The sequence below is a fragment of the Bactrocera tryoni genome, chromosome 2, assembly GCF_016617805.1.
Source record: "Bactrocera tryoni isolate S06 chromosome 2, CSIRO_BtryS06_freeze2, whole genome shotgun sequence".
Lineage (NCBI taxonomy): Eukaryota > Metazoa > Arthropoda > Insecta > Diptera > Tephritidae > Bactrocera > Bactrocera tryoni.
The window spans coordinates 40,337,293-40,355,807 of NC_052500.1; the positions used below are offsets into that span (position 1 = coordinate 40,337,293).

The 18,515-nt window shown below is 37.0% G+C and overlaps 2 protein-coding genes and 1 pseudogene across 2 annotated transcripts; 1 reads left to right on the forward strand and 2 right to left on the reverse strand.

Moving 5' to 3' along the window:
- The first annotated feature begins 1,284 nt into the window (after nucleotides 1-1,284).
- Nucleotides 1,285-8,460, forward strand: LOC120768685. The gene is made up of 3 exons (XM_040095462.1): nucleotides 1,285-1,836; nucleotides 1,931-2,008; nucleotides 8,455-8,460. The coding sequence occupies exons 1-3, from the start codon at nucleotides 1,534-1,536 to the stop codon at nucleotides 8,458-8,460; spliced, it is 387 nt and encodes a 128-aa protein (XP_039951396.1). The 5' UTR covers nucleotides 1,285-1,533.
- A 62-nt stretch (nucleotides 8,461-8,522) lies between these two features.
- LOC120768686 lies at nucleotides 8,523-9,345 on the reverse strand (annotated as a pseudogene).
- A 3,777-nt stretch (nucleotides 9,346-13,122) lies between these two features.
- Nucleotides 13,123-16,725, reverse strand: LOC120768687. The gene has a single exon (XM_040095463.1). The coding sequence runs from the start codon at nucleotides 16,723-16,725 to the stop codon at nucleotides 13,123-13,125; it is 3,603 nt and encodes a 1,200-aa protein (XP_039951397.1).
- Between the last annotated feature and the right edge of the window lie 1,790 nt (nucleotides 16,726-18,515).

Below are 18,515 nucleotides of genomic sequence, written 5' to 3' on the forward strand. Positions count from 1 at the left end.
CACAAAAAATATTGTCACCCACAAACTGTGGCGATTGTGAGGTTGTAGGCACATTGTAGTCAACTTCCATTGAATTAATCGCTTCTTCAGATTCTTGCTGGTATTCTTCGGGAGGTCGAGGAACAGGTAAATCGATTCCATGTAGTACAGGTCGCGATACAGAGGCTACGTCAGGGTATACTACGCTTCGTTTCTTTTTTCGTGATATACCGTGCTGGATGGGTGGAGTCAAGGTAAAGTAACAATCATTTGCATGATTGGTAGGTTCCCTCCACATCATTGGTACACCAAAAGGCAATGAATGTTTCTTTTTGTTTAGCCACTTAATCAGATTTGTGGAGCAAGTTGTGCAACTAAAATGTGGTACCCACGATTTGTCTTGGTTTTTAATTTTAATTCCAAAATTATGGAAGTAAGCAGATTCTAAACGTTGTGTTTTTGAGCATCTTTGGTTAGTAAGGGTCACCTTAGCACAAATGTAGCAAAAATTGTCTGCACTATTAACACATTTACGCGACATAAGGAAAACTGTAGATTTTTCACTAAAAATTACAAAAAAACGGTAACAATTTCACCTTTTAACTGTTGATCAAAACACAGTCAACGTTAAACACAACAAACAAATGCGAAATAATAAAATTTCCGCGGGTAATCACTAAATATTTTGAGTTATCATCATTAATGTGATAAATCTGTCTCGCTACCCTCTATTATATTTATGAGGCATAAATGCACAATAAGAGCTAATTCTGAATTTTAACTTGTATATTTATGATCAACGAGTGAAATACAATTAATATAGTATATTTTAATGTAGAAGGCAATTTTGATGTAGACCAGTGTTATTATATTTTTGTATTGAATCATATTCAATATTATTAAATTATATTAAAAATATTACATTTTTGTTTTCGTTCGTAATTTATTGGACAAGTACTGTACATATATTCATACATAATTGTTAAGGATGTCTGTTGTATTGACTTCTATCAGTTGCAAATACATTAAAATAGATATTTCAGATACCGAAAAAATGCAATCACAAATATAGTGTGATTACACTGGTCTGATGAGCCAGGCGTTGACGGTTGTTGAGGCTGGCACGGTGATGAAAATGAACGGAATTGATGAGCCAGGCGTTGACGCTTGTTGCGACTGGCACGGTGATGAAAATGAACGGGATTGATGAGCCAGGCGTTGACGCTTGTTGAACCTGGCACGATGATGAAAATGAACGGAATTTATGAACCAGGCGTTGACGCTTGTTGCGACTGGCACGGTGATGAAAATGAACGGGATCGATGAGTCAGGCGTTGACGCTTGTTGAACCTGGCACGATGATGAAAATGAAGGGAATTTATGAGCCAGGCGTTGACGCTTGTTGCGACTGGCACGACGATGACAATGAACGGGAGCGAGCACTGGCATCACCAAAGCGTGATGCCTTTTCTACGCAATGCCTGCGAAGTGCCTCATTCTATGGCAGTCATTGCGAGCACTGGCATCACCGAAGCGTGATGCCTTTTCTGCGCAATGCCTGCGAAGTACCCCATTCTACGGCAGAGTCAATGCGAGCACTGGCATCACCAAAGCGTGATGCCTTTTCTGCGCAATGCCTGCGAAGTACCCCATTCTATGGCAGTCATTGCGAGCACTGGCATCACACCGAAGTGTGAAATATCTACTTCTACGAAATGCACTTACCCCTGCTTACTGCTATTTTCCTGCGCGATGCTGGGCGACCGTCCGGTTCGGCGAGCTAGAGCAAATGATCGCATTTGGTGTAAAGTGCTTGCTTTTATAGCAGCATCGCGCAGCTTTCGTCACCGTAGCAAGGTAAGTTTTATGCGAATCAAAGAGTCTCGTATCATATTATCCATGCCTAATTCTCTCACTCAAATTGTACTTGCATTACTTCCTGAACACATAGAGAGTGACACGGCATTACTGCACGACAGTGAACCGTAAATGGCGTCGGGAAGGCTTCTACATAAACATTTGTAAGAAGGCAGCGACATAACAATGGCCGGCATGTACACAAAACAGCTGTCCATTTTATAAGTACACAATTTCGTTGTGCCATACTAATACCTCTCACTTCAATGAAATTTTAATATTTTGTTCAAAGTGAAATTTTTATTGCAAAAAATAACTAAATAGAAAAAATTTATTTAAAATGATATAACAGAGCTATTTTATGCTTCTCTTTGTAAAATAACGTCAGGTTTGTTAGAGCTTGAAGAGAAACGTTTCATCAAATATCTTCAAATTTCACAAATTTATTTAATTTTCATTGTTTTAAATTTTTTATAAGTGGTCTTGAATGATGCAACAAATCCCTCCGTTTACACATTTTTTGGTAAGATTTCAATCTGGCCATCGGTCGTTTCCAATTGGTAAACGTCAAAACCTACTGAACTCGATTAGCTGTCAAAGTTCAGTAGGTTTTGACGTTTAGCAATTGCTCTCTCACTTCCAGTGAGAGAGGAGTTAAACATCTCTTTATCTCTGATTTGCCGGTTAGTGTATGAGTTGTATAGAGTATATGCAGGAATAAAGGGATGACCAACTTATTCCAGTGTGAGAGCGCTTCAAAATTAGCGTTTTTTATAAGATTTTCCATTACGGCCAGATTAAACAAAATAACAATTTTTGGGCATTTATCAACCCAACACCCAACATTTAGTACGAATAAAAATTGCTAAATAGTGGTTATTTATTATATGGAGAAACTATTTAAATATTTTTAAAGAATATTAGAACAACTGACTTTTGTCCTCTTAATACCCAATAAAACGATTTAAGCTTGTTAGCTCTCAATTTTTAATAATTTTCCATTGAAAATGATACTATGATGCTTTAAATTACAAAACGTTTCATCAAATACCCTTAAATTTCACAAATTTATTTAATTTTCATTGTTTTACATTTTTTATAAGTGGTCTTGAACGATGTAACAAATCCCTCCGGTTAAATATGTATTTTTTTGGTAAGATTTGAATCTGGCCGTCGCTCGTTTCCAATTGCTAAACGTCAAAACCTACTGAACTCGATTAGTGTCAAAGTTCAGTAGGTTTTGACGTTTAGCAATTGCTCTCTCACTTCCAGTGAGAGAGGAGTTGGACATCTCTTTATCTCTGGTATATGTTTGTGTAAAATTGCTTATATTCCGATTTTCTGGTTGATGTTTAACACCTTTAGGTATTTCCCTGGCTTTGATTCTTGCAAATTGCAAGAGCATAAAAAGCTCGGTTGCCCTTTATATATTGTTAGTCTTAAATTTATTCTTATAATACTAAGAAAATTCATACAGCCCACTTATTTTAAATAATTACTTTCTTTCCTTCGGCAATATGTTCAAATATATTGAACATACATACATCTGTACATACATAGCTATCCACATAAATATACATGCATTTATATACAATAGGCATGTACTCAACAAATCAAATATACCACAATGCAAATATCCGTATAAGATATTCATTAGGTTAAGATGTATGCTATACATATGATAACATAGTTAGTTATAGTTAGTAATACATTTGACCAATTGAACCCTGCCAATCATGAGCGGGTAAAAAACCAAATAATCAGTGGGTAAGAAAGAGGGTAATCCATAGGTTCATCATGTGTACTTTGCCATAGGCTGAGCGAAAATTTTACCCACTCACGTACGTATACATGTGATCATATATCTTTGTTGCTCTCATTTAGCAGTGTCATATAAAAAAGTATATCTGTCCTGCTCTAATATCCCCAATCGACGGCTGATGCAGGGTTGCATTTTTTAATTCTTACTTTTAAAATTTAAAAGAAAACCTTTCAATTTTTAAAATTTTTATTTTATTTTATTTTTTTACATTTTTACATAAAATTTATTATAATTTATATATAAATAAAAATATATTTAATTTAAAAAAATAATTCATATCTGAAAAAAGATTAATTAAGGAAAAGAATTATTACAACCTGAAAATAAAATAAAGATTATTAACACCTGAAAATAAATAATAATTACATTGAATTTGTAATATCTAAAAAAACGAAAGATTAATTGTATAAAATGATAATAATATCTGTAAAAAAGATTAATATTCTCTGAAAGAATAAAATATATTAAATACAAATAGAATTTACTCTGAAAGCAAAGGTTAATTAAATAAAAATAGTGATAAAATCTGAAAAGAAAGAATAATTAAATAAAAATCATAATAATATCTGAAATAAAAGATTAATATTATTTGATTATTTAAAATATAAAGCAAACATTTGTTTTCACATATTGTTTTGGATTGTGCAGGCCGCCTTAAACGCATAAAATACATATGTACATATGTATGTATTTATTTTTGCGTATTATATTGGACTGCGCAGTCCAATATCAAAGTACACACACTTTTTTCACATACTTACTTAACAATTGATATTTGCCGTTTCTGATGATATAGCTGCTGCTGCTACTTCCAATTCAGTTCTGATTTCCAAAGCTATAAAAATAAATGAACTAATTATTATCAAAATATTGTTAAAAAATCACACAAAATTCATTTACTTACCTTCTTGTTGTATGAGCCTCCTTTACGATGGTATGATCACGAACGACATGTGTCTTTCAATCGTTTTTTTTATTACCCCTTTGGGATTTTCTATTTTCACTATTGACAATAATGTTTTCTCCTTCGCACTCATTCAAATAAATCAAGAAATGAAAGAATTTTTTTTCATCGCATTTAGGTAAACAAAAAATAACCCGAAAATGTGCGTTGGTGTTAGTGCATAGAGAAAAAATGTGTAGTTGTATTGAAATATTTGACTCAAGTGGGTAGCCGTGGTTGGCAGGGAATATGGTACAATATGTTACATACATACAATCATACATATATATATGTACATTTAGTTATTTAAGATAATCTCAAAAATTGTATATAAGCGAGGAAATTACTCAAATAAAATTAGAATGAATATATAGTATAGTATTCTCAGTTCAATAAAGATCTTTATTTTTCCTCCACCAGCGATAAGAATTTAAAGATTCTTTATTGAGTATTTATATATATATATTGGTATTAATTTGATCGCATTAGTACGAAACTAAACGCTGTGTAATAACTGTTATTCAATTAAAAATTTAGCGGCTGAGAATCGAGGCATAGCAAGGTCAACCAGGCGACCAAAACAATTACCTTCAACGATTTCTTTGAAGATTAAAAACAGTTTGTTCAAAAAAAATAATTAAAAATGTCGAACACTGCGGTCTTGTTACAACGCCAAAAGGTGCTGCAAAGAGAAATTTCAGCACGGTGCCATAAAGATGGATTAGAGACCATTGAAGTGCTATAGAGTGAGTTCGACCCACAGCAACCATACAAAGATGACAGGGAAAGTAGCACCGAACCACGACTACTTCGTTTGTATACGAAAGTTTGCAGCAGGAATGCGAAGCCGCATATGATAGGAAGTGAGTCGAGGAGCAACTTGAAATGGAACATAGGGGCAAGAGCAAATAGCCCAACTAATAAAATAATAGACCTGCTAGAGTAGGCAATAGAAAAAGAGCAGAAAAACATCGATTTATTATTGAAGAGGCAAAAAAAAAAAATTTAATACTGCCGACTAAGCTAAAATTGAAGGTTATGAAGACCGAATTTATGGAGCTGAAAGGAAAGAAATATCGACGAACTGACTGATACAAGATCTTTTGAAGTTACTGACATATGCGATTATTAAAAAGCAAAAAGAAATAAAAACAGTTGAAAAATTGGAACTACCAGCGAAATAATTACAAAAATTATCAAGTGAATTCAAAGAATGGCAACCAAACTCTTCGAGGAGTATGTTCATAATAATAAAGTCATTGGTGACTTCAAAAAACTTAGTTATTTAAAATCATGCCTTCAAGGAGATGCTAGACTAGACTAGCTGCAAATCACAATACCGCTTGGGCGTTACAGTCACGCAGGTATGATAACGAGCGCAAACACATCAATGATAATGTAGAGAGACTAGTAGAACTACCACAGCTGACGGATGAGTCAGTTAATAAAATGAAAAAGTTATTGAACGTCACGAATGAATACCTCCCTATAATCAAGAAAAAAGGAACATTAGGGGACGTGTTAGCACAGCTGGTGTTAAGAAAATTTTCCATACAACTATTTCGAGAGTAATACCGTTCGAAAACCGACTAAAATATAATCAAACGCAATGTCAAACGCAATTTTATTTCTGGAGCATCAATACAGCACACAGAATTGCATGCTAGATTCACATAGATATCTATTTCGAGGAATAAACTGGCAACAACCAAACTAAATATAAAATCCCACAACCGCAACAAACAAACAATAGTGAAAGATAAGTTCTCGACAAAATAGTAATGGCTTCCAAATGGCAGGGCATGACATACTTCGATGCGACAAATTCCAAAAATTAAATGTCGAATGCCCTTTAAAAGTAGTGCGCAACAATCAGCTACTTGGGGCAATAGGCAACAAGAACTTGCTTCAAAACGTGAAAAGGTATAGTATGCGAAAAATCACACATCACTTTACTACAAGAAGACAAACCAAGTCAAAAAATATCGTCAAATATGGTCAAGCATAATGGAGAAGAAATATTTTAAGCAACCGCAATCATAAAGGTGGTAACGCCAAAAGAAGCTTTGGAACTAAGGGCCTTAATAGACAGCGGTTCTCATTTCTGAGAAAGGAGTTTAAATGTTAGGATTACCGAAGATAAAGGTAACAACCGAAATAAGCGGCGTCTTATCAGAATGCGTAGAAGTTTCACGTCATAAAGTAAGAAATAAAACCCAGATTTAACAGCAAGTTTGTAGCAGAAGAAGAAGCTCTGGTGTTCTCTAAATAAAAAGATTTGAAAAAAAGGCCTATATACGAAAAAAAAAATTACTAACGGACCCGAATTAGAACAAACCAAGTCCCATTGGGTTGGTAATTGGAAAGGAATATTACTTGCCCCATCAAACAGTAATTAAAAAAGAAAGCACAACAAAACTAAGAGCTGTCTTTGACGCATTTGCAATAACAACAAATGGATACAGTTAGATGTACTACTTTACGGGGCATCTCGACAGGATAAAATCTATGTCTTACTAACTGTATTGCACTGCCTATTGCCTGTGGAGACTTCACATTGCTTATAGCTTACAATATTTGGCAAACTAATTAGTATGCCATATATCGTAAGCTATAAGCTGTCACTTCAGCAGTTTGACAGCGCAGTTTTCATTTCTTTGAAAATTTCGAAGAGGCAACATATCCCATTTGCACATATGCCGACGTCATTTTCATTTCGGTAATATGAAAATTAGACGAGCTAATATTAAGACGGTTATGTTATATTATAAAAATAAAGTACATTTTCAAAATAACATTTTTTCAAAAAATTAATATTTAGTTTAATATTGTTAATTTACAGAAAAATTATGCAAATTGGGTTGGGAATAATCGAAATCTTAAATTTAATAAACTTATACAAGCAAAAATCAAAATATCATTGCTCATTTTAAATTTATTATTTGAATGGGTATATAAAATTTATGCCACAATTATTATATAGTAGTCTAAAAATATGAATTCTTATTTTTCCCAGAAATACATTTGTAAACAAAAGGATCTTTATTCTTTTTTTGTTTTCCACATAAAAGATTTAAGGAGTTAAAGAGCTCAAAACGTGCGCTACATCAGCTACCTACACGGCGGCATTTCGCAATGTGATAAAATAAATTTTTTCAAGAGCTCAAAGCATGCGCTACATCAGCTCGAACCTCCCAACCCTACCCTGCAAGACGGGTAGCTGTTAGCAAACGTGTAAGCGACTTGTTATTGTTCACTTTTGCATTCGTTAAAATATTTGTTACTTCTGTTCAGAGAGTGGGAAAAAATAACACATAGCTATTTGATGTTCAATGGTTATCCCGCTCTAACCAATGGCAAATATCACATGCTGCATTGTTCTAACAGAATACATGCATTTGTTAGCAAATCTCTTCACAGTATGTTACGGGTAACAAATTCTTTTGTTAGCGCATAGCTAACCTATGTGTTATGGATAACAAAAAGTATTTGTTACCCGAATATCTGTTATTGTTATTATTTTCGTTATCAGTTTGTTACCTATAACATATAAGCATGTTAGCAAGAACAAGCAGTAACAAGATTATCTGTTACCCACTTGTTACTTCTAGCAAATTCAATTATTTTTAATAAAATTCAGTTTTTTTTATTATTTTGCTTTATTTAATAATAAAATTAAAATCAGATATTTAGTTATATATAATATAAGTAATATGCCTATTATTATTGTATTCGGCAGAAAAATAATACAAGTTATTTCAGTATAAAAATTATAATTCTAAAAATTCATATTTGTAAAAGTAAAATAAGAAACTTAAACTTAGAACTAATATTTACAACGTAAAACTAATAGGTATAGTACAACTTAGAACTAATATTTACAACTTAAAACTAATATATATAAGTAATAATTAGAAAACTTATATTAATTTAGTCTTTAGTTTAGTTTTTTCTGTTTAAAACGATTGTGGCTTAAGGCCACAAATCTCCGGAGCTCCCCACATATAGTGTTTTTGTCTTTGTCAGGAAATATATCTAAAATGAAACGTAATAAGTTAAAGCATTCAAATATATACCAGTAAAAAAAAACCTACCAAAAACTAACCCTACGCACTTTAGTTTTAGTAGGGATTCCTTCTCCTTGCGCCCCTCTAAATTGTAGTGGTACATTAGGTCGTCAGAAAACATGCCACGCAGTACGCCGTCCACACTGCCTTTTGCGCCCCTTGACCTCAATATGGGCCGCATCTGTAAAAAAAATTACAGTAAATTATATTACAATCGCATAATATTTAAAAACGAAATATTTACCATAGCATCCGTGCTTTCCTTTTGTGAAAGTTTGTCTTCCACGAAGCGCGCGTGCTCTTCCGATGATATGAGCAGTTTCGAAGCGAGCTCCACGTAATGCTCGTCCTCCAAATCACCGGTGATTCGGCTAATTGACTGGTTGCGTCTTTGCCGCTATGACGCGGCATTCGCGCAATAATTTACTTTGCGCCTGCACCTCGGCCTTCTCTGGCATCTAGAAAATTAAAATATAAAAATTAGCTTCTGTTTTAATTTGGTAATGTAATACTGAGTTACTTACTTTGTCTGTTAGGGACTTTTCAATTGCAGTGAGACGGGTCTCAATGGCATCCAGCTTCTGGATTATATCTGAAAAACATAAATGTATTTTTATAAAGCAAATACTAATATATTTATGCTTAATATTGCTTAGGTGCAGAAATGCGTATATGTATATGATGAAACACTAATGTTGTTTTTATTTTAAACAATTTTAGATATTCTGCATACGAACAAATATCTTGGAAGAACAAATGAACATTTTTAGTTATAGAGGAGGTTATCCAGTTCAAGAATATATATAGTTATACTCGCGGGAATATTCGAGATATTTGCGTTTAAAACTGAAAATTACCACTATTTGAAGAACGTATTTTTCGATTTAAAATTAATTTTACACTTATATTTCGCTTTTTATGTCCACTAGCACTTCACTAATTCGTGTACATTTTTTTTAATATTAAACTTATTGTTGAATTATATTTATTTCACATCAACTAAAGGATGCAATATTGATCTGAAGAACCTCCTCTATCCGACCATACCCATTTTATTCCCGAAATCCTGGGACGGTATTCTAAAGTCGACACAATTATAATTGTAAATTCGTTTAAATTTTTTACATTTACACATGTATGTATGTATATACATTAGAGTGATTCAAAAAAAAAATTTTTTTTGTTTCGTACTTGGAAAAATAGGTTCTTAGACACCTCTAAGAAAGCCTCTCCAAACATGAGTTTTCAATTGTAACGGGAAGGTCCTCCTACATACAGTTTTCTATTTTTTCTTATTATCAGATTGAAAAATTTATATCTCGCTTCCAACTGCTTGCAAAAATATCTTGTTCCTTGGATTTTGTAGGAAATTGAATGCTCTACAAAAAAGGTCTATTATGATTTTTTCGTAAACCCAACCGTTTAAAAGATATTAACGGTTGAAGTTTGATTATTTTTGGGAAAATTTTTTATTTCTTAAGAATTTTATAACTCAATGAAAAAATCATTATAAATAAGGTTTTTGGAGAGGCTTTCTTAGAGGTGTCTAGGAACCTATTTTTCAGAGTATCAAACGAAAAAAAAAATTTTTTTTTTGATCCACCTTAATATGCATTGATGGTTGACGATGAATATCTCGTAAACGCTTAACTTAATCGAAAAATCATAAGAGACCATTTTTATAGAGCAGTAAATTTCCTACAAAATTATGAGTTTCATCATTCATAATAATTTTTTTCATTGAGTTATAAAATTCATAAGAAATAAAAAATTTTCCTAAAAATAATCAAACTTTAACTGTTAATATCTTTTAAACGTTTGGGTTTACGAAAAAAATCATACTAGACCTTTTTTGTAGAGCATTCAATTTCCCACAAAATCTAAGAATCAAGATATTTTTTCGAGTAGTTGGAAGCGAGATATAAAATTTTCAATCTGATAATAAGAAAAAATAGAAAACTGTATGTAGGAGGACCTTCCCGTCACAATTAAAAACTCATGTTGGGAGAGGCTTTCGTAGAGGTGTCTAGGAACCTATTTTTCCGAGTACGAAAAGAAAAAAAAAATTTTTTTTTTTGAATCACTAATATACATATATATGTAGATATATATTTGAAATAAATATGCACTATTTAATTTTAATAATTTAAAACTTACTGCCTTATTTGTTTGTTGTACGCAATATATTTGAATTCTCCACTTGATTCCTGTAATCATAAAACGTTTAATTATACACACAACATTCAATTCACACTCCTTACCTTTTTCTCCTTGTGAAGCTTTTTCGATTTCTCTATAAAACAGAAATTAATAATATATATATATAATAGAAATTAATTATAAAATATCAAATTAGTATGTAACAAACTTACCTCTTTAAAATCCAAAATAAACTGCGCTTTTCGTTTTCTTCTTCTTGAAAAATTGGGTATTCGTCTTTCCTATTCTAGCAAGTTAACATTACAATATGCTTAGAATGTCGATAGTTTTTCTCTATCTTACTTACGTAATCTCCCATTCAATTGAAAATTCCAGAAAATGTAACAGTGGTGTTAGTGAACAGCTGAAAATGTTTCAATGTATTTGTGCAATCTGTTACCTCCGTCTTGCAGGGTACGCCATTGCGCAAATGATTATGTTATGATAACAAATGCCCACATACAGATTTGGCAATGGCAAAAGCAATAGATTTGACAGGTAGTAAGACATAGATTTTATCCTGTCGAGATGCCCCATTAGATAAAATAACTATTCCACGCTGGATTGGTACAAATAGCAACACCAGTTTGAAATTGCACGCATTTGGAGTTGCATCTGATGAAGCATATACAGCAGTAATATAATATAGTAAATGCAAAAGTGGGAGTGCAAGTAGAGTGTTGCTGACCAAAAGCAAAGTAAAACAATACCCAAATTAGAACTTTGCCGTGCACATCTTTCGCTAATATAAGTATGTATTAAAAAGAGTCAAAAAGACATTGAATTTACAGAGTAAAATTTATGCATGGAGTGATTCAATGGTTACACTGGCATGGATTCAAAATAAAAACAACGAAGAGAAGTTTGTACGCACCAGGGTAAACGACATCAATAAGATGATTCCGGAAGCTGAATGGAGGTACGTGAATGTCGTAATATTAATGGCGCCGACATTACAGAAAGACATTGTCAAGTGGCGTTATGTAATGAGTGCTGATGTCGAAAAGATGTATCCGCAAATAAAATTTAGAGAAGGAGATCAGGAATACTAATATATTCCATGGAGAGAAAATCCGCAGGAGAAAATAAAAGAGTTTAAACTTACAACAGTCACATATGGCACAGCAGTAGCACCGTTTTTAGCAGAGAGAACGTTGCAGGAAATTGGTAACTTTTACAGGTAATGAAAACGTTCATAACGCCATCAATAACGATTTTTATATGGACGATCTCATGGTTTGAGATTATACTATACCAGAATGTAAAGAATTGTGCGGGAAATTAATGCAAGCTTTACAGAGAGCAAGATTTCATTTGAGAAAATGGTTATTAAGTAGTCCCGAAATAATTGATGAAAATACACGGGAGGATAATGAGTGCCTGAAAGTCGCTAAACAATTAGATGTACCATTTTCGATAAAATAACTATTCCACGCTGGATCGGTAAAAATAGCAACACCAGTTTGAAATTGCACGCATTTGAAGTTGCATCTGATAAAGCATATACAGCAGTAATATAATATAGTATATGCAAAAGTGGGAGTGCAAGTAACACTCTTGTTAGCCAAAAGCAAAGTAAAACAATACCCAAATTAGAACTTTGCCGTGCACATCTTTGGCTAATATATTAAAAAGAGTCAAAAAGACATTGAATTTACAGTGTAAAATTTATGCATGGAGTGATTCAATGGTTACACTGGCATGGGTTCAAAATAAAAACAACGAAGAGAAGTTCGAGTTACGAGAAATCAAGTGAAAATCCAGCAGATATTGCATCAAGAGGGACATCACTTGAAAAATTACTACAACATAGCAGCAAAGACCAGATTATTTAACAGTAAACAGCTGTAATTAGCAAAGAAAAATGTAATTGAAATGCCACAGAATTTTGATTTTTATGATGAAATACGGCAATTAGAAAATGACAAGGTGTTGGGTAAAAAAAAAATTATCAACCTTATTGTTAAATAATTAATTTTACCAGCGGGTAGAGTTCTCAATGCTTTATTGAGATGAGTACCATCAGCACTGAGTTACAATCAGAGAAGCGGGTTTTACATACATGAACTCCCGTATTTATAGGAGTTCAAAGGAATTTAAAATACCGTAACTTCGAAATATGAATAAACAAAGATAATATCAAACAGAAATGTATGATAAAAGAGAGAGGAAAAATAGAAAGCTTAGATAAACCAGTATTGCCAGATCAGACTTAACATTATTAGAAAATAAACTTTAAACTAACGTAAATAATTCTAAACATCCTGCCCGGTCGAGTCGGTCGACTCGAAATCTTCCTTCTCTAGCAAAAGACATAGTTTTTGGACGGCTCGTTTCATGTATCCTCTAGCTGTTCTCAACGTGACATTGCGGACCACTCCATCAGCTCCGGGATGTACTGTTGTCACTCGACCCAGGCACCAGTGAGTTGGAGGCAGGTTCTCTTGTTTGACTAGGACGATATCATCCACCCTTATATTCCTCGAGCGCCGAAGCCATTTGTTGCGTCTCTGCAGAAAGGTTAGATACTCCTCACTCCATCGCTCCCAGAATACCTGTTGTATGTGACGTATCCATTGCCATTGCTTCAGTCGGTTGCCAGGAATATGCTTGATATCTGGTTCGGGGACCGCCAGTAGTGGAGACCCAATCAGGAAATCACCAGGCGTTAACGCAAGTTTCTCCTCAGGATCGTCGTACAGTGGTGTAATAGGACGGGAGTTAAGACAGGCTTCTATTCTTACTGCCAGCGTCTGTAACTGACTATACCACATGACCTGCGCACCTACGCAGCGTATCAAATGGTGCTTAGCGGATTTCACTGCCGCCTCCCAGAGGCCTCCTTGATGCGGAGCACTGGGTGTTATGAAATGCCAATGCGTGCCAGAATTTGCTAACGATCGCTTATTATTCTCACCCTGCCATGCTGCAAGGTCTTCCTTCAAGAGTCGATTGGCACCAACAAACGCTGTACCATTATCACTATATAAATCCCGACAGGGACCGCGTCGGCTGACGAAACGAGTGAAGGCATCTAGAAAGGCTTGTGACGATAGGTCATCAACCACCTCAATGTGTACAGCCTTGGTGACCATACAAACGAAAATTGCGAGATACGTTTTGATAAGCGTTCGAGAGCGTTTCGTTCCGATTCGTAATGTAAAAGGCCCACAGTAATCGACACCAGATGAAATGAACGGTCTAGCGGCTCTAATCCTCTGCCCGGGTAAGGAAGCCATTTGCTGCTTCAGGACTTCCCCTCTGTGACGACGACACACTACACAGTTATGGATGAAACCTTTGACTGCTTGCCTGGAACTCAAAATCCAGAAGCGGCGACGAAGAGTGTGTAGCATGAGCTGCGCTCCTCCGTGCAGTGTAGCTTCATGTGCCTGGTGTAGTAAAAGCTTGACCAACGGCGTTGATTTTGGTAAAATAATAGGGAATCGTTGATCATGTCCTAGTTCAGCCTTGTGAATGCGTCCTCCAACACGTAGGATTCGGTTCTTATCTATAAAGGGATTTAAAGGCATTATTCGACTGGAAGATGCCAAACCTGAACTAGACTTCAATTGACGGATTTCATCTGCAAAATGTTCCTGTTGCTCTAAACGGATTATAGTGTATAGTGCGTCTTCCAATTCCTGAGCACTAATAACCGGTTGGCGAAGGTGTCGACGGTTTCTTAACCAACGTAGAATAATGGCCACCGTTCCCAACAATCGTGTGATATTACTGAACCGTTCAGTTAAGAGGATAGCATGCCCGTTTGGACGACGTGTATACAGTGGATGTGACACGAGTGCAATCAATTTGTTCGTATTTCGCTTTTCGGCGAGTAAGACCTCTGACTCATCCTTGCTGAGAGGAACATCACTACTGTCCAAATAGATCATCTCTGCCTCCTTAGGTCCATGCCACCAAAGTGGATGTACCAGTAGCTCGCCAGGTGTGATTCCTCTACTGGCACAATCAGCTGGGTTATGAGCAGAACGAATGTGATGCCATCGCGTGGGGGATGTCAGCTCTTGTATTCTACGAACCCGATTTGATATGAATGGTTTTAGTGTTGCTGAATCCTTCCTCAGCCAACACAGTACGATAGCTGAGTCCGACCATAGATAGTAGGGAACGTCAACTAGTCCCAAAGAATCCCGAACGTTCTGGAATGTTTCGGCAAGAAGTAGCGCTGCCGCAAGTTCCAAGCGTGGAATGGTAGTAGCCTTGAGTGGTGCTACCCTGGTACGTGCCGTAAGAAGAGTGAAACGTACTGAACCGTCTGTGTGCAACGTCTTCGCATAAATCACCGCTGCATACGCGTGTGAGCTAGCATCACAAAACCCGTGAAATGATGTTTCAATGCGTGGAATCATACCCATCCACCGCTCGATTCGAATTTGATTAAGCTCTGGAAGCTGTGCCCGATACTTCAGCCATTCGCGGCAAAGATCGTCAGGTAATGGTGAGTCCCAAGATAGACCGGCAGACCACAATCTCTGAATGAATATTTTCCCAGTAACGATAACAGGCGATAACAATCCAGTAGGATCAAAGAGTCGTGCCACCTCGCTGAGTACACGACGCTTTGTGGGTATCTCTCCTCTTTGACGTAGATCGACGCGAAAGAATAACTGATCCGACAGTGCGTCCCATCTTAGGCCCAAAACGGAAGTCTCCCCAGGATGGAAGATATAGCTAGAAAGAGACGGCTCATTAGATAAACGCATCATCACCTGACTATCGTTCGAGTTCCATTTTCTTAGGCTGAACTTTCCAGCAGATAAAATGGCATCCACGTTCGTAGCCAGCTCCACTGCATCAGTACCGCTTTCACAACTTGTCAAGAAGTCGTCAACATAAAACGAAGTTAATATCGCACTTCGAGCACGAGCCGCTTGTTGTAGGTCAGGAACCACAGCGTAATTGTCATACGCACATTGTTGCAGGGTTCGTACTGCATTGTAAGGACTGCATGCCATACCATATGTGATAGTCTTCAGGCGATATACTCGGATATCGTCTGCAGGAGACTCACGCCATATAATTCGTTGATAGTCGCGATGTTCAGGTGCAACCAACACTTGCCTGAACATCTTCTCTATGTCCGCAGTTATCGCCACTCGATAGCGACGAAAACGTAAAAGTATACTACTCAACGAATCCTGAACCGTTGGACCTACCAGTTGAACATCGTTCAGTGAGATTCCAGTGCTGGTAGGTGCCGAAGCGTTGAACACCACGCGAAACTTTGCTGTGACCGCATGATGAGGAATGTAGTAGCAATTTGTGTGATTGTAAGGTGGTTGTACTATCTCCATGTGATCAAGGGCTGCATATTCTCTCATAAATGAAATGTAGTTTTCTTTAAGGACTGGATCCGCAACCATACGACGCTCTAGTCTATGAAATTGCTGTAATGCCAGTGTGTACGAGTCACCTAGTTCCGTTGCCTTTCGCCGCAAGGGTAACTGTACCATATAACGGCCGTCTAGGGTACGGCTATGAGTGGTTTCGAAAATCTGCTCACACTCGTGCTGTGGCAGATCGTCAACCACCGCTATTTCCTCCATTTGCCAGAACTTTGACACCAGTTCCTCCAACCGGTAGTCCTCCGTGTCTAGCGAAGTGGTGAGTGTGAGCAATGATTCCGTTGAAGGAAAGGTCACTGCTGCTGGACCAAACACCACCCATCCGAAGCGGGTACGCTGGGCAAAAGGTTCGTCTGGTCTTCCACCGATGACTTCACCTTCTATGAGACGCCCCCACACGTCCGCGCCAATAAGAACGTCGATAACTCCAGGCGTACCAAACTGGTTGTCCGCCAAGTCTATGCCTCTCAAGTATGGCCATTGGTTCATGTCAATCTTCACTGCTGGAGTTGGTGAAGTAATGGACGATAAAACCAAGGCGTCAATTCGCATTCCAAAATTAGATATTGTTGATCTGAGAGTGAACGTAACGCTGCCTTTCACTCGAGTATTGATGGTCGCACCTACACCTTCTACCATCAAGTCACATTTTCGTCGATATAACTGCAAACAGTTTGCTAGGCGATCCGTTATAAAGCTGACCTGTGATCCGGGATCACACAGGACTCGTGCCACTCGCTGCACCGATGCTTCTCCAAAGGCATATGCACGCGCTGTTGCTAAAAGAGTTATCGGTTTTGGATTGGCAGCGAGAGGCTTTGCTGGTGCGGCTAGTCATGCTGTTGTGATTATCGGCACCTCCGTAGGTACCTCACTGCATACGGCTGGCGTAGTTGTAGAAGAAAACGTTGACGTGTTGTTGAACTTGTCTCGACATAGGATCGTGTTATGCTTGCGTCCACAATTTCGACAATTACCAGACGAACACTGACGATAGGAATGACTCGAACGTAAACAGTTGTAACACAATTTCAATCTCTTAAGGGCTTCAAATCGTTGCTCGATGCTAAGAGCCAATATTGCAGGACACTTGACAATTCGATGCGCTAACCCGCAATGAGCACACAGGGCGGCGTCCGTAGTAGCCACATGCGCCCTCAGTGGTCGTTGCTGACGGCAAGCTATTACTGAGACCGATGGTTCAGGAGCTAGGCTATGAGCACGTCTTTCCAGAAATTTCAATAAATCATCTAACTGTGGTATCTCTGTAGTGGAGCACCTCATACACCAGTCACGCTTAGTTACGGCTGGAAGCTTAGCCACCACGATGGGTACAGCCAATGCGTCCCACTGATTTATAGGGATGTCCATAACACGCAATGCACGCAGCGATTCATGAACCGTATCCACAATAGTCAATAACGTTTGTGATGACTCATGAGTAGTTGGCTTTAGGTTAAGAAAACGGGATACGTGTATTTCCGCTAGCTGCTTTTTGTTGTCATAGCGGTCCTTGAGAGCCTTCCACACCTCCTGAATATATCCCACCAATTAAAGGAACAGTAGCCGCATTTACCGCCTGCCGAAGTTTTCCCAACTTAAACGCTTCTGGATATGTCGAATTATGTACCAGTGTTTCAAAGGCATCTTTGAACGCTAACCATTTACACATGTCTCCATCAAACAACGGGATAGCTAACGGGTCTAATTTGAGATCAACCAAATGCCCATCGAGAGATGTCGTGGGGCAATTTTGCGTTCCGTCAGCGACATTAGACTCAACCCTTGACGATGCGATGAGACGATTAAGTCTGCTGCATGCTGCAGTATACAGCTCCTCTACTGATTCCAAAAGTGCATCATGTGGCCCCATCTCGGTGGACGTAGCTCCTCCAACCAAACGATTATGGTTCTCCATGAAGCGCTCAAAATGCGATTCAAGCGACTTAAGCTCTTGTTGGAGATGAAACACATCACGGCTTTCCATGGCACCTTCCGAGACACGTGCATGTATGCGCTTTATTGCTTTCACCGCCGATGATCGCCAATTAAGTTCCGCCATGAAACCACACAACCGCAATAACAAACAATTACAAAATAAATTTAAAAATATTTGTCCTCACAGGAGGCACCAAAATGTTAAATAATTAATTTTACCAGCGGGTAGAGTTCTCAATGCTTTATTGAGATGAGTACCATCAGCACTAAGTTACAATCAGAGAAGAGACTTGTACATACATGAACTCTAGTATTTATAGGAGTTCAAAGGAATTTCAAAT

Bases quoted from the DNA above. Each gene is read 5' to 3' on its own strand.
- LOC120768685 (XM_040095462.1), top strand. From the start codon at position 1,534: ATGCCTGCGAAGTACCCCATTCTACGGCAGAGTCAATGCGAGCACTGG. The intron at 1,837-1,930 runs GTAAGTTTTATG...CTGAACACATAG, and splicing joins GCTTTCGTCACCGTAGCAAG to AGAGTGACACGGCATTACTG.
- LOC120768687 (XM_040095463.1), bottom strand. From the start codon at position 16,725: ATGAACCAATGGCCATACTTGAGAGGCATAGACTTGGCGGACAACCAG.